At 42.5% G+C, this 24,146-nt stretch overlaps 1 protein-coding gene across 1 annotated transcript in view; it reads right to left on the reverse strand.

The window, feature by feature from the left end:
* The window catches only part of LARS2 (leucyl-tRNA synthetase 2, mitochondrial), a 65,002-nt gene extending 40,896 nt beyond the window's left edge, over positions 1-24,106 (reverse strand). Inside the window, exons 1-9 of the mRNA XM_079947213.1 lie at positions 24,088-24,106; positions 20,919-21,174; positions 20,339-20,467; positions 16,614-16,705; positions 15,676-15,736; positions 12,539-12,628; positions 9,325-9,468; positions 2,924-3,031; positions 2,030-2,189 (exon numbers count right to left, since the gene is read on the reverse strand). Of these exons, the coding sequence (XP_079803339.1) occupies positions 2,030-2,189; positions 2,924-3,031; positions 9,325-9,468; positions 12,539-12,628; positions 15,676-15,736; positions 16,614-16,705; positions 20,339-20,467; positions 20,919-21,152 (1,018 nt within the window). The 5' untranslated portion in view covers positions 21,153-21,174; positions 24,088-24,106. The remainder of the gene's footprint in view (positions 1-2,029; positions 2,190-2,923; positions 3,032-9,324; positions 9,469-12,538; positions 12,629-15,675; positions 15,737-16,613; positions 16,706-20,338; positions 20,468-20,918; positions 21,175-24,087) is intronic.
* Between the last annotated feature and the right edge of the window lie 40 nt (positions 24,107-24,146).

Here is a 24,146-nt window from a genome sequence, read left to right on the forward strand (position 1 = left end):
TGTCTGCACTCCCCCCAAAGGGATCTAAGCCAATAGTCAGCATCCTGTGACAGTGGATTAATTATGGGTTAAAAAGCACTTCCTTTCCTGTGTCCCCCAGCTATTCCTAATCAAGTTCACTGCATGGTCCAAAGTTCTAATATTATCATAGGCTGAAGAAGACTATGCCCACCCTCCCTCTTCTTTCTCCAATACAGTAGTGCATAATTTTATGCACTTTTAAGAAGAAGAAGAAGAAAGAGTTTGGATTTGATATCCCGCTTTATCACTACCCGAAGAAGTCTCAAAGCAGCTAACATTCTCCTTTCCCTTCCTCCCCCACAACAAGCACTCTGTGAGGTGAGTGGGGCTGAGAGACTTCAAAGAAGTGTGACTGGCCCAAGGTCACCCAGCAGCTGCATGTGGAGGAGTGGGGAATCAAACCCGGTTCACCAGATTACGAGTCCACCGCTCTTAACCACTACACCACACTGGCTCTCAGTGTCTTCTCTTTTAGCAAGTCTTTAAATGGGGAACAAAAACCTCACAGAGCTGGTGATCCAGCCCCCTAACTGTTCTGGCTGCTTACTCTTCATCTTTTCTAGCCTTACAATGTACTTTTCACGATGGGGCAACTGCAAGTGTGCACAGCATTTCAAATGCAGGGGCACCAATAATTCACACAAAGGCATTAATATACTAGCCATCTTATTTTCAAGCATTAAATTTGCATTTTGCATTTTTCGCTGCTGCCACACACTGCCTCATTGTACACTGTAGGGCGCTGCAAATCTGAAGTCAGGGATTCTTGGTTGTCAGACCTCACACTACGTGCCAATTTGCCAGAGGAGGCAAAAAGCCGCTAGCACGGTACAGTGGTGCCTCGCAAGACGAAATTAATCCGTTCCGTGAGGCTCTTCGTCTAGCGGTTTTTTCGTCTTGCGAAGCAAGCCCATTGACAGCTTAGCGGATTAGCACTATTAGCGGTTTAGCGGCTTTTAGCGGATCAGCTGATAAGCGGCTTAGGGCTTAGGAAAGGGGGGGGGGAGGGAAAAAACCCCGCAGGAGCTCGCAAGACATTTTCGTCTTGCGAAGCAAGCCCATAGGGAAATTCATTTTGCGAAGCGCCTCCAAAACGGAAAACCCTTTCGTCTAGCGGGTTTTCCGTCTTGCGAGGCGTTCGTCTTGCGGGGCACCACTGTATCTGCTGCCCTTGGGCACCACCAAAGGAGCTACGTTCTTCAACAAATAAAACTTCAAACAGAGACTCCAGCATACAATTCCTGCATTAGAATTTGTCAAGAAGTGTGATTCCATTGAATTCAGACAATGGTCTCCTCTCCCATCGCAAGTGTTAATTAACAGAGCAAAACTAGGATGACCGTGTTGCTGTTTGGCTCCTGTTGCGAATGGTCATTATGCTCAGTTTATATATATTTCAGCTTTATACTGAATTGGCCCAGAACTGTATGTCTTGTATGTAACAGCCATCTGATTTTGCTGTTTGCAAAGCTTTTCTCATGCATGCATGAATGTGTGCATGTCTGGATAAGCTAATACACACAGACACACACACACACACACACACACACACACACACGCGCAAACCCCTGTAAACTGAAACCATACATATGTTGAAGTGGACTCTACAGGGGGGGAAACCCTTACACCACAGCAATTTCTTAATATTCAGGTGTCACAATACTTTGTTGTTTTCCTGGAACGAAATTCTGTAGTTTGGTGGTTCAGCAGTTTTCAGTTGCTGCAAGGTACTAATCCAATAAGGGCCTTGGATTCTAGTCTGGTTTCACAGTCAAAGCAACTTATCTTTACAGAGAAGATCAGGCTGCTGCCATATGTTTAAAAGGCATGCGGCAATGTTTAAAAAATATTACATGTGAATTGTTTTGCACAAGCCTGACCATGTTAAGCTTCACAAGCAACTGCCTAGTCTTAGTAAATCAAGCACTACCAGAAGAAAGAAAGAAAGAAAGAGAGAAAGAAAGAAAGAAAGAAAGAAAGAAAGAAAGAAAAAGAAAGAAAGATTCACCTTTTCCTGGGACAAGCTCCTTCCGGAAGATTTCCTTTAAACAGCTATTTCCATGTAACAGTCTATGATTAGGCAAGATATGTAAATGGGATGCACCATAAATGGCTTCCGGTGTGCATGCATAGGCTGATATCGTCTCTCCTGTAGGGTTATTATTAGTCTGACAAAAGACAGGCAAAGGGTTACTGCAATTTCCTCCAGAGCAACACGCACAATTTTTACTTGAGGGCCCCAGCTTGCATTTATGAATTCTACAGACATTTTTCAGAATCAGTTCCAAAGGCCACAGTCCACATCTGAGAATACAATGGCGAATTCGGTCACACAGCCAATCCAGCCGTGCCTCTACATGCCCCACGCCAATGTCACTTACGGTTTCAGGGGTATGTGTTCTGAGCAAAACAGCCTTGCAGACTAAAAGATCCCTAGCCTTCATTTGCAGGTGGCGCTGTGGGTTAAAGCCTCAGCGCCTAGGACTTGCCGATCGAAAGGTCGGCGGTTCGAATCCCTGCGGCGGGGTGCGCTCCCGCTGCTCGGTCCCAGCGCCTGCCAACCTAGCAGTTTGAAAGCACCTCCGGGTGCAAGTAGATAAATAGGGACCGCTTACCAGCGGGAAGGTAAACGGCGTTTCCGTGTGCGGCTCTGGCTCGCCAGAGCAGCGATGTCACGCTGGCCACGTGACCCAGAAGTGTCTCCGGACAGCGCTGGCCCCTGGCCTCTTAAGTGAGATGGGCGCACAACCCCAGAGTCTGTCAAGACTGGCCCGTACGGGCAGGGGTACCTTTACCTTTACCCACAGGTAATTGCTAACATTTCTAGTTTTACTCCTAATGGTTTTCAGTCTCCTGCAGATTATGGCACGAATATCTCATCACCAAGAAGGGACTTGCTCACCTTTAGCATGAACTCAAAATAGCATCCAACACAATCTCCTAACCAATGAGCTTGCATTTCCTTTATTCCATACCACTTGGGGAGATCTGACAAACCATCGAGCAAAGCCTGCAACAAAAACAAAGAAAATGGTCGGCATGGAAACGTGGGTGGAAGATGTTTGCCCCATCCCATCTCTGCTTCTTCCTCCACACATTCTCCACCTGACAGGAAGGAATATTCTCCCACTCCCTTTTTTAAAAGGGGGATTTGCTTTGTTTCCCCTGACTTATGACACCAAGAATTTGCATGGTATGCTATAAAGCAATCTGTGGTCCTAGGGTCTCATATGGCCTTCAGCCTAATTTCAAAAGCTGCCTGCAAACTGCCTATAGGGTGAGGAGAAAGAGGGAGAGACGATAGAGGGTGGTAGGAAAAAAGGGGTCCATGTATTTTTTTGATCTGGCTTCACCCATAGTCAACGTGTGACCTCTGACAGATTATCTGTGACCCTCAACAGAAAAAAAAGGTTGCCCAACCCTGGCTCTTCTCTATAGATGGCCATCCTACGTTTGAAGAAACTAAGTGCTTTCTCAAAAAAGTCTCCACAAATATGGAACACACCAGCCTTGCGCAGTTTTTACAAAGGCAAAGCAGTTCAAACTCAAGCCCATTAAATAAAAGGAATAAGCCAAGGATCAGGTAAATGAGTTGAGTCCTGTAGCCTTCAGTGAAACCATTGAAATAACACAGATATGTCCTGGGTCACTCAAATGCAGTACAGTGGTACCTTGGGTTAAGTACTTAATTCGTTCTGGAGGTCCATTCTTAACCTGAAACTGTTCTTAACCTGAAGCATCACTTTAGCTAATGGGGCCTCCCGCTGCTGCTGCACCCCAAAGTTTTTAATCCGAAGCAAAGTTCTTAACCCGAGGTAATATTTCTGGGTTAGCGGAGTCTGTAACCTGAAGCATATGTAACCTGAAGCGTATGTAACCCGAGGTACCACTGTACATTTTCAGGGAGAAACTGCATGAATACAGTCAGCAATACAAAAATAATAATAATCCCAGACACGTCATATATTTAAACCACACCCAACCCCCAATAATCATGGGAACTGCAGTTTGTTAAGGATGATGGGATTTGTTGCTCTGTGGTGTGAACGGCAGTTCCCATGATTCCTTGGGGGAACAGGAGCCTGTGCTTTAAATGTATGGTGTGCACAAAGGCATAAGGAATTTGAATAATGTCCTGACACTATTCAACATTAAACACATGATGAAAGAAGCAAAAGAAGAGCAAAAGATATGGTCCAAGACTTTTTGGTGCCTTTACAGCAGAGGCGGCCTCCATGTAGCCCCTCCAGATCGGGAGGACACCAATTCCCATAACCCGTGACCACTATAACAACTGTAAGGCTATCATTGCCCTATAGCATTTAAAAAGAAAAAAACCCCTCAGAAATAGACAATTGGCTGCTCTTTAATGCTAGCACCAAACTGGCCACTAAAGTCAGTCTGCACCTGGTTGACCGCTGGGGGTAAATTTAATGGAATGGGCACGCAATCCAATCTTGTGGAAAGAAGCAGAAATTATACTTTGTGAGAGCTTAGTAAGCCCACACAAATCACTAAATAAAATTCTAGCTAAATGACAGGAGCAGAGATTCAATTTAAGGAAATGAGTCTGACGGAGAAATAAGGATGTAGCTAAAGGTTACAATGGAATTTAGCACACATTAAGAGCAAATCAACAGTAAGAAGCACTCACATAATCTACCAAGAGAGCAAAGGAAACAGCAAGTCATAATTGGTTCTCAGAAATGAAAACAATGAATGTCAGAGCGATCCACACCATCGGTCAGGGGTATGTAAAAGCAGAAGCCACAGCCAACACCAAGATTTTATGTGAAAAGGTGAGTCAAGAAGTCAGAACACTGCACAGACTATGCTGAGGCTAGGAGTGACCCATTCATGAAAAAGACAAGCCATGTTTTAAAATGGTGCTTCAAAATACTAATGGGTTCACAAGTTGGCTTAAAACATGCAGATTAAAAAAAAAAATTAAGGAAAGAGATGAGTTTATATTGCCCTGGGAACAGATTTCATGACTAGCTGCTGCAGTGCCAAAGTGTAATCAGACAGAATATAGAAATAACATTATTGTCCTTTTCCAAAATAGACATTATACGTATTTGCCACATTAATGGTCCTGGTCCCCCCCAAAAAAGCATGTTTCTTGGCCTGGTAACAATCAGTGTGTCCATATACTACTTCCTTGCCATTTCTACTGTCTCCTGTCCTCATGTGCCCAAACTCTGGGAAAGTTTGCCTGGTTTCTTAAACCAGTTTCCCAGGACATACAAGCCAGGAAATTTGGGTTTCATGGATCCCTTATGAGTCAGACAATTAAACCAGAATCCTGGTTTTGAGGGAGACCTTAAACCACAGTTCAGAAGTCACAGAAAACTGTGGCTTAAGACATCAATGAGTTAAGGAGTGAAGGAGGAGTGTATAGGAACATTACTGGATGGTTATACTGGACTGATAGTTCACTAGACTGTGATTGTTTTCTCTGAACTGGGCCACAGGAAAAAATACCCAAAATTTAGAATGGCTGGAACTAGATAGCAAACCAACACTCCTATCTCAAGGAAGGATAGCAAGGAAGCAGCACTAGTGAAGAAGGCAATTGAGTTGATGTTAACAAAATGCAGGTCAAAAAATGAGCTTGCGTTTAGCAAGATAGCACTGAGATGATGCCTCTTATTAGAATAAAAAAAAGCTCTAGAAACGAGCATTCTGAGGCCAAAGTAGATAGTATGGCGACAAATGCATCCAACAATAAAAGCAACAATCTTACAGATTCTAATGCAAATATGTTAAGCAAATCAGGAAAAGGAAACAGTAACTCATAACAGAAAAATAAAGCAAAAACCTTTAAATCTTCATGTACAAAACAATTTAAAAGTTGGGGATTTTTTTTGCCAACTTTTCAGATATGACAAGTGTATTTACATTAACAGTGGAGAAACAAGAATTGCATTTACAACTGAGCGTTACAAAAAGAGGCAGCAGTAGAACAGCCCATGATTAAATTTATGAAGATGAGCATCCATTAAAGAGAATCCAGAAACACAAGAGGAAATTTTGATATTGTTTGGAAGTGGCAGTCAACAGCACCAGTTGCTAAGAGACAGAGAGATGAGGGAATTATAGAGCTGGGCAAATCTAGCAAAAGGATGACCTAGATTGAAAACCGATCTGAGATGTTGCAAAGAGAAAAGATTTGTGTCCAGAAGTGAATAGCTCAAATTCTATTCAGGATCTTTGCATTGTGAGAACCCACGTAAACAATATGAGCAGTAGAAGTGTATGGAAGAGAAAAATGTATCATTTATCAGAGAGATGAATACCAAAGATCCCCTTTCCTTAAACACCAGGTTGAAAAAAAAGTTTTATCATGGTTAAAAACCCTGCTCTGAAAATAATAATTTTAACACTATCATGGCATTATATATACAGCCTTAAAGCTTAACAGTAATCACATTAAATCAATTTCTTATGTCAACTGAAAAACTAATACAAGGCGAACATCAGAAAAATGACCACTCCAAACGCCATACAATATTTCTTTGTAAGACAATAATGAAGTGAAGCTATCTGATAGCCTAGAAAATTATTTTCTATCACCTTTTATATCACAGTCTGCAGCCTGACCTACAACCTGTAGCAGATGGTCTACGAAAGAGCTATGAGTCTGATTTTAACTGCGAGAGAAGAGGTGAACTATAAGTTTCATTCCACAAGATGGGGCTACCATATCATGGAGACAGTTAATTGACAAACAGCTGAATTTAAATAGATTTATACCACAATCCCACCCAAGTTTACTGTGCAATAAGCCCTACTTATTTCACCAAACTTATTTCACCAGTCCTTGACTTAGCAAGACTGCAGCACCAATTCCTCACTCCTAGAAAGGCTCCTGGAGAGGAACTCACAGTCACCTTGCTCCTCTCTAGCCATTTTTTCTCCTTAGTGTCTTGCCTGTACCAGCACTTACAATTAAGGCCTTACCAAGGACACACCTTGGCTACACCTGAGACTACAATTCCCATCATCCCTGACCACTGGTCCTGTTAGCAAGGGATGATGGGAGTTGTAGTCCCAAAACATCTGGAGGGCCGAGTTTGCCTATGTCTATATCATTTGGTGTACTATAAAATCACCATCCCAAAGGGCTCTTCAGGAATTAGATCTTTTCCATTAGCCTCCCAGACTTGGACATTCATTCACATATTGATCCTCATTAACAGAGCAAAGTTGCTACAGATTTTCAACTCCCTATTTGATTTGCTGAATTAATGGCCTATACCTTGCCTAATTTTATGATGCAGGGGGCAAGGGGAAGGAGGAGGAATATGGTGGCAGAGAGTGAGAAAGAAAATGGGGTGATCCACCGATTTTGGGCTCTAGCTCTGCCCACCACTAGCATACACCCCCCCCCAAAAAAAACCCCAGAATACAGCTCTCAAGTGAAACACGTTCTCCATAGCTGACAAACAGAGAAGAGAGCACTTGCTCATTCAAATTCAGAGCCACTCAGATCCTTGATTGCAACTTTCTGGTAAGTGAACTACTAGCAGTGAGTAGTAATGAAGGATGTGTCCCTCAACTTTAAACAACAGAGGGCTAGACAGCAATATGCACATTAACCCCCCCCTCTCTCTCTGTGTCTGTGTATGTATGTAACTATAAAAGAAATTCTCCCATAGAGTTTGCAACAAAATAAGCCACTCTTAGATTTCAAGACAAAATGGGAGTATTTTCAATACAAATACTGTATAACCAAGCAGAAACCCGTGTGAAGTATGAGACTTTTCAAGGATTCTGCATACATTATTCTTGTAACTATGGAAACAAAATAATTACAGTCTTAAAATACATAATTAATATTAGACTCTTTTTTTTAATAAAAAAGCCTGAAAAATAAAATAAAAAAACACCCAAATCCAGTAAAAATTGCACATAGTTAGCATAGCTACTTGAGCATAACTTATGTGGCTTTAGCAAAAGGTAGCAAAAATAAAATAACCAGTAAAGAGAAGATTATGTCGACACAGAGCAGATACAGTGGTGCCTCGCAAGACGAAATTAATCCATTCCGTGAGGCTCTTCGTATAGCGGTTTTTTCGTCTTGCAAAGCAAGCCCATTGACAGCTTAGCGGATTAGCGGTTTAGCGGCTTTTAGCAATCAGCTGTTAAGCGGCTTATCAGTGGATCAGCTGATAAGCAGCTTAGCGGCTTAGGAAAAGGGGGAAAAAAGGGGGGGAAACCTGCAGGAACTCGGAAGACATTTTCGTCTTGCGAAGCAAGCCCATAGGGAAATTCGTTTTGCGAAGCGCCTCCAAAACGGAAAACCCTTTTGTCTAGCGGGTTTTCCGTCTTGCGAGACGTTCGTCTTGCGGGGCACCACTGTACATATACACAAATAACTGAGCTGAATTCTCCGTAACATATAAAGACGATGAAAGCACCAAAGGCTGTAAGCAACGTTCTAAAGGCTTTCCTTGAACTTCATGCAGTCTCGTGCCATTAACAAGATCTGTATAGCATTTTCAAGTGTTCAAAGAGCTTCACATGCATTATCTTATTGAAATCTTTACAACAACCCTGTAATATAAGTCAGGGAAAGGTTTCCTTAAGGCTCCCTAGTGAGTTCATGGCAGAATCGAGTTGCAAACTGGGGACTTTTGATTTGTAGCCGTCTCTTAGGCTAGCTGTTCCAGAGAAAAGGCCCACGGCTCTTACAGTGACTAAACCACCCATATATCCTGTTAAAATCACCGTAGAAAGGCTGTAGAAGGAAGTAAAGTTGTGAAATGTTGACAGGGCTTATGGTACTCGCTCAGGAATTCTTACTCCAAAAATATTTTAAATTTTGTATTTGCAGTTTTACAAGTCATCTTCCCAATTTGTCACAGTGAGAGGGGAAAAAATATTGCCAAGAAAAATAGTTCTAAAAAGGTTCATGCATCACACATATTCAGTTTCTCTTTTTCACGCTCAGAAAGATGTTTTTGTCCAAATAGAACAAACCTGGGGGGGGAAACGTTGGATTATACTAAAAGTTATGTTAGCGTGACCTGCTAGCTGAACACATTTACATCACAAGATGTTCTTTAAAGGTGAAACAGGCCAAAACTAAATGGTGCTGTAGTTACATTATAATGATGTAACTCTATCCATTTTTGTAGCAGCGTAGTTATAATGGCGCCATAGTTATAATGACAGACACTTATCGACAGCAGGAAGAGAAAATGATCTTACATACCACCGAAACCTACAAGCCTGTTACAGATCGGGAAAAATACTTTGACGGGAGGGTCTCCTCTGCAAAATAATTTATACTCACACCTTTGCATAGGCAGATGTTTTAATGAACCACTGTTTGAGGTATTTCTTTTCCACTTTTGCTCCCGAACGCCACGAACAGCCATTTTCATCCACCTGTTCATTAGCAAGAACAGTCTGATCCACAGGGTCCCAATTAACCATTGCCTAAAAAGATGCCAGGAATCAAATTGAGAGGGAATTCTGGCATTAATAAGCATGTCAGTAAAATGCAGAGTTATTAGTGGGCTGTTGGGTACACAATACGCTTCATTATACACCTTTAGACTCCAGGCAAAACGTTCCTCTTTAACCAGGCTTTTGGCTGATCGACATCTGATGCCCTTTTAAATGTCTTTGTTTCTATTCACTGGATGAAGATACAGTAAGCTTGCAACTTACACGCATTTAACTCGTGCACATTCAGCTTTTACACACTTGGCAAAAACATAAATTAAATAAAAAATGTGCAGAAAGTGGGCAGGCATCTAGGGGGGGAAAGAAGTTTGGCAATCCCACCTGCCACTGCACCAAATGTGTTTTCACTATATGCAATTTTGACTTTGGGCGCGATCCCCAGCGCATAAGTTGCAGGCTTACTGTATACAAATCAGTCACACAAATATACTGTATGGCAGCATGTTTTAGACTGCTTTGAGGTTTTATACATTCAGAAAATATACAAATTTTATGAAATAAAATTAATAAATCATTTTTAAGAAGAGAAGGTAAGTCATGTAGAAACGATTTGGTGGTTCAAGTGGCATTTCTATTGCTATATCTGATAACAGATAAATGAGGAGAGCCATATTTGAAGTTAAAAGGTAAAGGTAAAGGTACCCCTGCCCGTACAGGCCAGTCTTGACAGACTCTGGGGTTGTGCGCCCATCTCACTTAAGAGGCCAGGGGCCAGCGCTGTCCAGAGACACTTCCGGGTCACGTGGCCAGCGTGACATCACTGCTCTGGCGAGCCAGAGCCGCACACGGAAACGCCGTTTACCTTCCCGCTGGTAAGCGGTCCCTATTTATCTACTTGCACCCGGAGGTGCTTTCGAACTGCTAGGTTGGCAGGCGCTGGGACCGAGCAGCGGGAGCGCACCCCGCCGCAGGGATTCGAACCGCCGACCTTTCGATCGGCAAGCCCTAGGCGCTGAGGCTTTAACCCACAGCGCCACCTGCGTCCCTATATTTGAAGTTATTCCTACACAAATGATCTCACTGTTCACATTACCACTGTGAAGAAGGTATCATGGTGCTACTGTACAATGCACAGCCTTCTGTGCATTATCTGATGGCTGGCAGGATAATATAACAATATAAATTAAACCAACTCCAAATGAATGGGAGTGTATCATAGAAGAACAGAAGCACCTTTCATCTCTCCTGTAGCAGCAGCATCTTAACCTTTGCCTTCCAAGGGAAATTAAAGGTTACACGTATTATTAAAAGCCCACTCTGTTCAGTACTGAACAGAGCATTGGTTTGGATCCATAGCCTTGTTTATGTGAGCTAAAGCTCTACTCAGACATGAGGAGTGTGGCTCACTGACGTTCTTTCCCCTACGCTGTTCCAGAGGGTGCCAGCAGATGGACATATACACAAAATACTGTGGCATTAAAATTATATCCTGAGACGAGAGGTATCTTACTGTTCTTAAAAAATTAATAAAAGGAATTGGACAAATTAAGCACTGGACAGCTTGCTAGCAAAACATTGTGGGGCTAAAACATTACTTTTTTTTACGCAGTGGAATAATCTGTCACGAATTGCATAGTATGATTTCATCAGTCACAGAGTTTACTAGCAGGCAGTCTGCGATGGAGGACAGCAAACGCAATCCGCATGCTCTCAGAAGAAGTTACTTCTGTTCTACTCTTTTGAACGCTGCGGAGTTGAACTCTGCCTTTGAAAAGAGCTTGCACGACTGACCCCGCACTCAAATTAAGTCATTCTCTGCTTCACCACATCATCCTTTACACTTGCTTCTAAAACTCATTTCTTCACAGACTATTCTCTTTACAGATGTGTGTATATAAAAAGAAGCCATCCTAGTCTTTTTGGTTGCCTCGCAATTAGATTCCTAGACAGACTGAAAAAATCCTGCCTTTGGCTTCTGCACCCACTACTGCTCAAGGGCTTATGAGATTAACCTGTTGCAAAGCCACACTTCCACAGACTCCTATAACAGGAATGACTACATGTGCATGTCCTGCCGTGGGGAAAAAAATAATACCCAATTCTTTCCAGCATGTATCTGGCATATCTTCGCTTCCAAAACTAACATAGCTTTATATTAACAAAAAAACAGTCCCCCAATGATTTCAGCAATGGAAGAATATTGCTTTTTGAATGTACGACCTCCTTTGGGACATTGAAGTCCATGGAGTGAAGGGATTCGTTTGCCAAATTAGAAAGTCTCCTACAGAAAAAAAAATTATCCCACAAAGCCCACACTAATATAGGTTACTATTACCGACACAGAACTAAACCAGGCACAGCAAGCTGGCTTCCCATTACTTTCTGGGTTTGACTACTGAAATGCATTATACATGAGGCTCCCTCTGAAGATGGTTCGAAAGTTTCTGTTAGTTGAAGGACTGGCTAGTCAGATCATCTCTCATTAGCTTTCAAACAAGTTCACTGGCTGGTTGGCTGTTTCCAAGCTGATTCAACTTGCAGATGCTCACATTTAAAGTCTTGGGGACCCAGGAACTTGAAGGACCATCTATTCCCAATTTATCTTTATATGTCTGCCAATGCCCTCTTCCAGATGCTCATCTTCCTTCAAAGCTGAGGCACCAGAAACCAGGAAGAAAGCTTTATTGATTGCAGTGCCCCTGCCTACTGGACACGCTAGCCTTCAAAATTCTGGTTAAATTGGTTTTCTGTGACAACTTATATTCTTGATTTTACTGTTGTGCTATTTTTATTTGCTTCTTCTTCTTCTTATTATTATTATCATTATTTTGTTTGTGTTTTATTTATTTGCTTGATCGCATCATTAGCTGCTTTCGAAATAGTAATTCAGAAGAGTGGGGGTAGAAAAATTTATAGAAATAATCATCATCTTATGCAACATAGAACACCACAGGCACTCTCTCTCTCTCTCTCTCTCTCTCTCTCTCTCACACACACACAGTTTTCTACAGCTGTATGTCTGAAAGTCACCACACAAGCAATAATCACCCAAAGCTTTTAAAGGCATATCCATAATATAAAAAGACACAGTTCAACTTACTTCATTTTCATAGGCTAACCCCGCTTTATAAAGCTTAATAAAAAGATACTGTGTCCACTTATAGTACTCCGGCAAACAAGTGGTTATTTCCTGTAAACAGAATAAGAGCAATTTCAGTATTGGTTCTTCAGAACAATAAGTGGTTCATTCAAAAGATGACCACCTGATTCAATATTCCATGTGCACTCTAATGCAGTGTTTCCCAACCTTGGGCCTCCAGCTGTTTTTGGACTACAACTCCCATCATCCCTAGCTAGCAAGACCAGTGGTCAGGGATGATGGGGAATTGTAGTTCAAAAACAGCTGGAGGCCCAAGGTTGGGAAACACTGCTGTAATGAATATACAGCAGTCCTTTATATCACCCACTAAATCAAGGAAGCCATTTTAAGTAGGTAGGGGAATCCATGACCACAATCTGTCACAGTTTTAAGTGTGCCTAAACCCATACACTGTTGCTTCACAATTTGAGAGCAGGGGGCAATGTAAGTTTCTTGGCAGAGTCAGTAAAGCCTTTACAGCGTATTTATATTACTGGGCTTGATGTATAGGGCTACGGCAGGCAGCACAGACACATCCTCTCAAGCTTAATGGGAGTAAGTGACAAGAGAGTACGCGTTGGTTCGACATTCTTGAAGGCAAGAGCAGTGTGACAATGAAACCAGACAATGATGAGCCACCTGCTGGGAGAATGAACCAACTCTGGATTTCCTGCATCAAGCTGGTGATTGGACTAGAAGGTTTAGACGTCTCCCTCCAATTCGATGATTCTAAGTGGTTCATTCACTAACAGAGGAGACTGTTTCATTAGGTGTGAATGCGGCACTTGCCCACCAACCTCAGCCAGTCATTAGCCAGCTTCCAACTGCCTGCTGTCTTTACTTACATTCAGTTCGAGGGGTTGGCACTGGCTGTCAGTCTCAGTGTTACCATCACAGAGCTCAGCAGGTATGAAATAGTTGGCTCTGCCTGCCATTGACTCTGGCTCCAACGACTGCTGGCCTCCGTGCCCTTCTGCTCTACAAGAACCAAGGGGCACCGGCCACCACTGCAACTCTGATAGAGTCTTGATATCACTTGTGAGCAAAGCATAACAGCACAAACAGATTTCTAGGTTCAGGGAAGAGGAAGCAAGTCGAGCCTCTCACCAGTGACACAAATGATCAGCTGCCAAGTGATTCTCTGGCCATTTTTTTATACTCTGCCTTTTGCCTCATGTGCTTATTTAGACTGCAAGCCAGACGGCAGGGCTCCCCCTTTGTTCATCTCATGCACTGTGCAAGGCACAGTGTGTAGGTCAGGGGTAGGCAAACTAAGACCCAGGGGTCGGATCTGGCCCAACTGCCTTCTAAATCTGGCCCGCAGATGGTCCAGGAATCAGCATGTTTTTACATGAGTAGAATACTGTACAGTGGTACCTCGGGTTAAGTACTTAATTCGTTCCGGAGGTCCGTTCTTAACCTGAAACTGTTCTTAACCTGAAGCACCACTTTAGCTAATGGGGCCTCCTGCTGCCGCTAGAGCACGATTTCTGTTCTCATCCTGAAGCAAAGTTCTTAACCCGAGGTACAATTTCTGGGTTAGCAGAGTCTGTAACCTGAAGCGTATGTAACCTGAAGCGTATGTAACCCGAGGTACTACTGTATGTCCTTTTATTTAAAATGCATCTCTGGGTTATTTGTGGGGGCTGCCTGGTGTTTTTACATAAGTAGAATGTGTGCTTTTATTTAAAATGCATCTCTGGGTTATTTGTGGGGCATAGGAATTCGTTCTTTTTTTCTTCTTCAAAATATAGTCTGGCCCCCCACAAGGTCTGAGGGACAGTGGACCGGCCCCCTGCTGAAAAAGTTTGCTGACCCCTGGTGTAGGTTAAGAAATAATATTGTCATCATTATCACTCATTCTCTCCTAACCCTACAGTTCAGTCCCCTAGTTCTCATTCCCTGCTGCAACTCAGCCCCAGTACAAGCAACGAACAGCTGCATATTGCTTCTTTATTTTAGCCCTGCCCCCACCTCTCTCGCCTTCCTCCACTGCTTCTCCTGTGTTGAGACTGTAAGCTCCTTGCATCAGGGACCTTTCCGTTTGTGCCCTACAGAGGGTCATGCACATTGATGGCGCTTCGTGTAACAAATAATCACATCGTAAGTCATAAAGCATGTCATAACTCCTCGGCTAGCGAGGGGATGTCAGCGCTGAGTTTCTATTTTTGTCCACTGGTGAGTGGGTGGGTGTATTGTTCTGTTTATTGTTAGCGTGCTGCCAATATTTTACACCATTATTATGTGGGGGTCGCTTTGTGTGTGTGTTTTAAAATGTTGTACGGAATATTAATGTGTTACACAATTCCTGCCCTCGCCTATGGTATAATGCAATTATGTACATTTTTATCAACGTAAGTTACTTGGAGACAAGAAACTAATAGGTTTAAACAACAATAGTAAGTAAACTCATCCTAGAGAAGAACTTTCTTAAAACTGACTTCAAATTCATGCACGTTAACGATATGAAACACTTATAACACACACACTTCAATAATGCACAGACAATTACCGTATTTTTCGCTCTATAGGACGCACTTTTTCCCCGCCAAAAATTAAGGGGAGCGAATGCAGGCTCCCTGGCTTCAGCGATAGCAACGCGAAGCCTCTGAAGCCTGCGCTCCGGAGAGTTTGCATTGCTTTCACTGAAGCCAGGAGAGTCTGGTCTTTGAGCAGCGCTTCCTCCCACCGCCAGCCCCACATTCTCGGGAGGCAGCGGAAAGGCGTGCGACGCCTTCGCGCTGCTCCCGGACCTGGTTTGGAAGCTGCGCTTCCCCCCACTGCCAGCCCCACAAGCTCGGTAGAAAAGCCCACAGGAGCCGCACACTCTTTAAAGGGTGCGCGGCTCCTGTGGGCTTTTGCGGGAGATGGGGGAATTCCCCCACCTCCCGCAATAGCAGGGAGAAGGTCTGGGAGAAGTGCACAGGCTGCGTGCAGCCTGTCCGCTGCTCCCAGAGCTGGGGGGCGGGGGGAATCATATTTTTTCCCTTGATTTCCCCCTCTGAAAACTAGGTGCGCCCTATGGTCAGGTGCGCCCTATAGAGCAAAAAATACAGCAAGTTTCATGAAGTATACATCTTAAAAGAAAAAAAGCTTACCCGATCCCAACTAAAATACAAGCCTAACGCTTCAAGCTGCTTTCGCATGTGCCGAATATTACTGAAAGACAAAATAAAATCCATATTTAAACAGAAAAGAATATTTCAGAAACAACTGCTCCCAAGAAAAGGCTCCTAAACTCCTCCAACTTGCACTGGGTCAACTTAAACGGCCTCAGAGTTTCATCCACCATTCACTTTATAAAAATCCTTTGCCAGATTGCTACTTACTGAACCCCATTTCAATTACAGATTAACCAAAACCAAATCGTTTTTTAATATTAATATGAGTGACACAATTTTAAGAAAAAAATCTTATTTCTGGTCCAATATGGGAAGAGTGAGCTGCAAATTCCTACATACATAGTGTGTAACTGATGCTCCTCATGCATTCACACAGTTGTATCATCCTATGCAAGAGAAAGCTTGGCTTAATACCTGATGAGCTAGAGAAAGTATGCACAATCCTAGGTGTTGGTACCAGGCACAGTTATAGACAAATTCAGTGGTGCCCCGCAAGACGAACGCCTCGCAAGACGGAAAACTCGCTAGACGAAAGAGTTTTCTGTTTTGGAGTTATGACTCTTGCGAGTTCCTGCGGGTTTTTCCCCCTTCCCCCCCTTTTTCTAAGCCGCTAAGCCGCTTATCCGCTAAGCCGCTAAAAGCCGCTAAACCGCTAATAGCGCTAATCCGCTAAGCCGTCAATGGGCTTGCTTCGCAAGACGAAAAAACCGCTAGATGAAGAGACTCGCGGAACGTATTCTTTTCGTCTTGCGAGGCACCACTGTTCTAATAACAGAGACATTACTAGGTGCGTATCTCTCTAACCTGGGGCATTTTCTGTAGAGCAGAGGCTAAAAGAACATGGAAAGGAGCAAGAGCAGCAATATTCTGCTTCAGAACTGACACATGCATAAAGCAGCTAGAAGAACAAACACCTTTGTGTCCAGTCTGCTGGATGCAAGCCATGATCAATTGCCGCATTCTCTGCAGGTAACCCAAATGCATCCCATCCCATTGGATTTATCACCTGTAACAAAAATAAGAAATGTCACCCTTTGTCACTTTCCAGAGTGGATTTAGCAATACCTCCAGGGCTCAAAATAATGAAGCATTTTTCAAAATTCAGCATCTTTGCTATTTCATTGAATCATCCAGACTGTGCCTGTCACAAACAATTTAGCTTTAAGCGCAATGTACAGGATACTTTTTAAAAAAATTATCTAGTAAGAATCAAGCCTGCCCTTCGTGTACTCTGCATGCATAACACCTCTCCCAAAAAAGGTAGTATTGTATACAAATTTAACTAATAATAATAGGTTGGAGTTGGACTTAAATTAGATCTGATTAAGCTGGAAAGAGCAGAGGTAGAGCACATCACGACTATGATTTAAAATAGGTACAAAGCATAACTTAAAATAGATATATGTTTTATATGAAATTAAAAGATATATTTATCGAAGTACTGTATCCAGCAGTGCAAAGTGCCTTTATTAACACTTCTATTATGACATGACATTGGTGCTGTTAAAGACTTTACTGTTGAAGACTTTGCTATTACAACAATGAATGTTTTAAGAGCGCAACAGTACTGTAAAGCACATTAGATAACTAGAATTAAACTTTTAGAGCAATTACCAGCAGGAATTAATTACTATTTATCAAGGATAGGCAAACACATCTCTAGGTCTTTGAAAAGTTCACTCGGCTGTGAGGCCCAAGCCTACACTGATTATGCTAAAAAAAACCCCCACATTAGATTAGATTAAATGGAATGTTTATACAGTACTTTGCCTGTATTTGCAAGGGGAGAAAAACCTGAACAGACTTTAGCTATTGTATTTAACCTGCATCTTAGCAAATTTGCAGTGTGATCTTGCTATATTAAGCACTGTATAAAGTATTAGTTATTGTTCTAGTAGGGCTTCTTTCTGCTAATGCGTCAATCTCACACTTCCAGGGAAACAACGCAAGAGACTGAGGAAGAGTATTTAATGAGCAACATTTCAAAGTGCATTGTAAGCCTCACAAATAAGGTTTTCTCCACTGCACATCAAGTAGGTGCCAACAGTAGTTTGCATGCCAGATTTGGTTATTCTTAGCCAATGCTTGTATACTGAGCGGTGCCTTGCTTTCATTTAGCATCTTAATAAATATTCATGTTAATAGATGGAGTGAAGCACACCCTGTAAAGTTCGAGGACAAAGACATAAAATACACCCCTCCCTCTTCTGAATTCTCTGCACATGCCAGAAAGACCTGGGAAAGGGATAATGGAAATACAAGGTACAAAAATGGCTGACTAGAACACTAAGCCCAAAACTGTGGCCACTTATGTATATTATATAAATATACATCCTGTGGACTTTTGTGTAAGAAGGACTACTGCCCATTCCTTAGTCTCTGCAGCAGATGTATTTAGCTGTTACTGTAGAGATAACCGTATTGAAACAAAATACATTCGGGGAAAAACCATTTCAAGCCTACTCTCAATTATCCATAGATTAATCTCAGAAGCAGATGTATTTATCTGTTACCATGGAGACTAATGTAGCCTTCAAGATACATTTGGGGGGGTTGGGGGTGGAGAGACATCATTTCCAAGTGCATTGTCTTTTAGCTCCAGATTGTGAATAGATTTAAAAGGTGTTATAAAAATGCACTTTGCTGAAGTTGTGACAGGCCAGCATTCAAAGAGATGGGAGTGCAAATAAGACCAGGGATGTGCTGGAACCGAGGGTGTCAATGCTTCAATTTCAAGTAATAAAATATTGTGGGCAAAGTTACAGAGACAGTTCTTTTCCTAATTTGTAAGCAGCAAAGGGGAAGGGGAATACAAATGTAGAAGGCAACATATGGAATGCTCCCACCAGTCCCTCAGTTTCTGAATCACTATTCCTCGCTGCTGGAACTGGCGTCGTCATCCAGTAGCATAGATCTGCAAGTAAGAAAGTCTACTGAATTTGTATTAGGCCTACAACCTTTAGTTGATCGGCTAAAGTAATGCCAGCATGAATCAGGGATAACCAAAGTGGTGATCTCCTAGGCAGCATAGTCAGTGATCAGAGATAGTGTAGCCATATCCAGAGGGACCCACGTGGGCTATTCCTGTTATAGACAAAGGGCACGTTTGCACATGCAAAGCCATGGGTAGGCAAACTAAGGCCCGGGGACCGGATCCGGCCCAATCACCTTCTCAATCTGGCCCGCGGACGGTCCAGGAATCAGCGTGTTTTTACATGAGTAGAATGTGTCCTTTTACAGTGGTACCTCGGGTTACATACGTTTCAGGTTACAGACTCCGCTAACCCAGAAATAGTACCTCTGGTTAAGAACTTTGCTTCAGGATGAGAACAGAAATTGTGTAGCAGCGGCGCGGCAGCAGCAGGAGGCCCCATTAGCTAAAGTGGTGCTTCAGGTTAAGAACAGTTTCAGGTTAAGAATGGACCTCCGGAATGAAGTATGTACTTAACCCGAGGTACCACTGTATTTAAAATGCCTTTGGGTTATTTGTGGGGCCTGCCTGGTGTTTTTACATGAGTAGAATGTGTGCTTTTATTTAAAATGCATCTCTGGGTTATTTATGGGGCATAGGAATTCATTCCCCCCCCCAAAATATAGTCTGGCCCCCCACAAGATCTGAGGGACAGTGGACTGGCCCCCTGCTGAAAAAGTTTGCTGACCCCTGTGCTAAGCTATGGCTCCTGTCTTGCATAAACTACAATGTACTGATTGCTACTGCACCCAGCTCCTTAGCTCCTCTTTTTGCAAGAAGAAACAGTCCAAACCTCAGGTTCCAGTTTGATGCTCCCAAAGAAGTCAAGATTTCTTCCCCCTATCTCTCACACTCAGGGGGAATTCCAACAAACCAAGTTTTCCATCAGCCAGGCTCTCACCCCGGTTGAGAGTCACAGGACTGTCTCAAGCAGCACCTAGCCTACAGTTCTATAGCCAGCCTGACTGACAGCACGAAGCACCTTTGCCCCTGCATCTCCCCAAAGTGGCTGATGTCGCTGCCTGCAGCAGGGCTGCTGTTATAGTAAGGCAGGCCCTGGACCACACCCCAACCCCAGCTGCATTCACTCAGTTAGTACATACACACTCACACCCCTCCCCCACTACAAATTATAACAACACTCTTACCTGCAGACAGATGATACACAGGTCAAGCAACTATTGCAGTGCAAACACATGCTCTTGCCGGCTGGGAGAGCAGACCAGGATGGTTCAAAGCCACCCTCTCCTGGTTTGTCTGCTCTCCCTCTTGTGCCAGTTAGTTGTAAAATATGGCAAGTTTGCAAATTGTACAGTTTTTTAATCAGGCATTACCTATGAGGAAGAAGTATTTGTTATATGCCCAGGTTGATGTATATTAGGATAAGTATGCCACTTTTAGCAGAAAGGGCCGGAGTGGAGTAGAGAGGCAGAGAACACCACAAGGAATCTGAAGCGAGGAATATGCTGAATAATTACTTATAACACAGCCCCTAATTCCGTTATTATCTCGTTAAGGTCCGCCCAATTTGTGCTTTGTGATTAGCTGTCATTAAATAAAGGTTTCAGGCTCGGCCTGTTCCTAAGTGTGTTTTGACTGTCCTCAGAAGCAACAGACCACTCATTTCCAAGCACCTGAAATATTATCCAAACAAATATCAATAGTTACCTGAAATCCTCTCATTTTCTGAAACCGTGCTATCGTGTCGCTTATGGTGTAGACTCGAACATGGCCCATATGTAGCTTCCCAGAAGGATATGGAAACATTGACAGGACATAAAACTTTTGCCTTGATTTCTAGACAAAATGATAAGCAAAAATAAAGTATGCAAGATAGAACTTGGGGGGGGGGAGTTTAATTTTAAACTACATTTAATATTTTTTTTACATTTAATATTTTTTACAAATCACGCTTTTGTCTTTAACCCCCAATTTTTAAAGAAATCTTAAAAATAGGACTGCACTTTGACCAGCAAATCAGAAAATAACAACAAAAAGGATGTCACCTTTCTTATGAGCAGTAATCTTTGTTTATTAAATTACAAGTTCTCATAATTTAATTCAATATTCTAAAAAGACACCTCCATTGAGAAGCAGGTAATATGCTATTATATTTAATGCAATGGGCGAAATCCTAAGTCCATTTAGCTGTGCCGCAGTATACGGCCATTAACTTTCCAAAGAGCACCTAATACAGGGGGACAAAAGTAATTCAAGAGCGCATGTTCAATTTTGCCATAATCCTTACATCTATTTCTGAAGTTTGGTCGAACTGTTCCTTTATTCTGGAATGCCACCAGCTTTCAACTTCCCTCCTAGTCTCCACTTTATAGCTTGTTTCCCACTTCCCGGTTTCGCTGAATATGGACCGAATGAATCTTGGAATTAGCTTTTTCTCCCACTTAACTGGGTTGAATGATCCATCTAATTGTCTTCTCCAGTGTTTGGGACACATGAGACATCTCTGGTAAATGAACCACATTTTGCAGCTTTTGCTGAAAGCCCTGTAAAAAAATGGAATGATCTTAAGTTAATTGTGGTAACCAGCAGCCTTGTTCTCTATTTTAACAAAATAGTGTTTTCCTTTCTTAAGGCTTCTAGGAATGAAAACAATCGCATTTAAAGACAACAGTAGGCTCAATAGACTGATGAGGTTGCATTCCTCTGTGCTTTTAAGAGGCACATGAAAACTTTTCTAAGATTGCAGAGGCAGGAAAATGAATTTTGAGTCTTATTGTTCGGAACCGTGATATTGTTTGCTGCTGTATGACAGCACAGTAGCCAGTGTTATTTCTATTTTATTATGGGAAACCTCTCTGAAAAGAAAACTGATGTGTCTTTATTCTTTAAAATGAAGCAATACAGGTGAAATCCTGGATAAGAGGAGCCTGCATAACAGGAGACTAAGGGGAGATATGATAGCCATCTTCAAATATCTAAAGGAATGTCACATGGAAGATGGAGCAAGCTTATTTTCTCCTGCTCTGGAAGGTAGGACCCCAACCAATGGATTCAAGTTACAAGAAAGAAGATTCTGACTAAACATCAGGAAGAACTTTATGACAGTAAGAGCTGTTTGACAGTGGAACAGACTCCCTCGGAAGGTTGTGAACTCTCCTTCCTTGGAGGTTTTTAAGCAGAATGCTCCTGTCTGGAAGTTGTTTGGAAAAGTCCCAGCAAAGGAAAACCTACAGAAACACTCTAAAATAATTCAGCAGAAGTCAGCTTCCTCAGCGAGGAAGTGCAAAGAGCCTTGCCACCCCAGGCCTCAATCAAGTCTAGCTGAGCCATCAGCCTCTCTCAGGCCATGACTTTAAGAACAGAAGCAGCAGCTGGGAAGGGAGGAGTTCAGGGATTAAAAAAATAATAATAATTTTATAAGTTGTGTGTCTTTGTTTCTCAATTTGATCCTTTTACATGGTTTTGAATGTATTGCGGTATTTTAGGCATTGTGACTTGCAGTTATTGTTTAGTAATTATTTACTGTAATTGTTAAGAGTGAATTTCTGTTTCATTATTTGCTGATATTTTGAGAATTTTATTGTGTAGTATTATTTTCTAATAGGTTATTGAATATTTATTTTACATGTTCCATTTTAAACTTACGTTTTATTATGACTTTCTGTATAGGATCAGATTATTATAATAGGGAGTGTGTTCTTTGTTGTTTATTTTGTTGCTGTAAACCACCTTGCGTATAGTAATATAGAAAAGGGGCATACAATTTAAAAGCAAAATGAAGTAGTTGAGATTCCTGAACTGCAGGGGACTGGACCAGATAACCCCTGGGATCCCTTCCAATTCTATGATTCTGGGATTTAAATGCCTTTTGGCCTGTTTATGATCTCCCCCTCTTTGCCTATGTATATTTCTAGCTACCAGCTTTGGGTTACAATTTAGCTATCTAGTGAAGCCCATAAAAAACAAAGACGCACCACTGTGTGTCATTATCTTCGCTGTGCTACTGGACTCTCTTGAATTAAAGTCACTATTACTCCAGAATGCGGCAGCTAGACTGGTGATTGGAAGCGGCTGCCGGGACCCTATAACACCAGTCCTGAAAGACCTACATTGGCTCCCAGTACGTTTCCGAGCATAATTCAAAGTCTTGGTGCTGACCTTTCAAGCCCTAAACGGCCTCAGGCCAGTAGGAGCATCTCCACCCCCATTGTACAGCCTGGACACTGAGGTCCAGCTCTGAGGGTCTTCTGGCAGTTCCCTCACTACGAGAAGTGAAGCTACAGGGAACCAGGCAGAGGGCCTTCTCAGTGGTGGCACCGCCTTGTGGAATGCCCTCCCATCAGATGTCAAACAGATAAATAACTACTCAACTTTTAGAAGACACCTGAAGGCAGCCCTGTTTAGGGAAGTTTTTAACATTTGACGTTTTATTACATTTTTATATGTGCTGGAAGCCACCCAGAGTGGCTGGGGAAACGCAGCCAAGATGGATGGGGTATAAATAACAAAATTATTATTATTATTATTATTATTATTATTCACTGACTCCAGGGATAGCTGATGAACTCCAACACTGAAACATAGGTTCTATGAGCTAAGCCTAGGCTCAAATGAAAGATTTAGGTTCAAGGAGGAAAACTCTTATCAGTTTAGGGACATTTTTAATGCTTTATGCTTTAGCATGTTTTTAATATTCTGTTGGGAGCCGCCCAGAGTGACTGGGGAAACCCAGCCAGGTGGGCGGGGTATAAATAATAAATTATTATATTGCAGAGGATCTGCCCCACACGTGAACAGCAAAGGATCCCAATACACCAGTGGCTGAGAAGAGAGGATTAAGATCAGAATTGCTATATTTGGATCATATATGAAATTACGTGCAGGACTTAAGAATGATTATCTCCGGAGGACCAGAATACAGGAACACAATTTGCTTAATTTGGAATGCATAAGTGCCTTTATAAATTGGATTGTGATTTGATATTGTAATAATGTGGCCCACATTGGAGTGTTATTAATGAAAAATTAATAAAAATCAATTTTTTAAGAAAAGAAAAGGATCCCATGCACAGCAGGTTTCCACTTTTGAGGAATCTGCTTCGTTTTGTTTTAAACACCCGCGACCCTCCCTCAAGCTCCAAATAGCAGCTTGGCAAGTGGGGGCGGGAATACACCTATTTAAAGAAAAAAGGGCCCCTCTTGAGCGCATATCCCAACCAAGGAATTTTGTTTCCAGTATCACAACGGGGCACACGATCCTGTCACGCCCCGCTTCCCTCCCCCTCCTTACCGCAGCCCAGTTTCAGACGAAGGTCGGGGGGGGGAGTTACTGCAACTTTAAAAGCGCCCCAAAATAATAATAATATAATAATAATAATAATAAATTCCTTGGTGATGTCTATTGCAAGCCGCCTAGAGACGTGCCCCTGTGAAACAAGCCCCCCCCCCCCGCCGACCTCCCGTGCTTGTTTACCCAAGAGAAAAAGGGATAAGAAGGCTCGGGGCCCGAGTTCCA

The sequence above is a fragment of the Podarcis cretensis genome (assembly GCF_951804945.1).
Source record: "Podarcis cretensis genome assembly, chromosome: 12".
Taxonomy (NCBI): domain Eukaryota; kingdom Metazoa; phylum Chordata; class Lepidosauria; order Squamata; family Lacertidae; genus Podarcis; species Podarcis cretensis.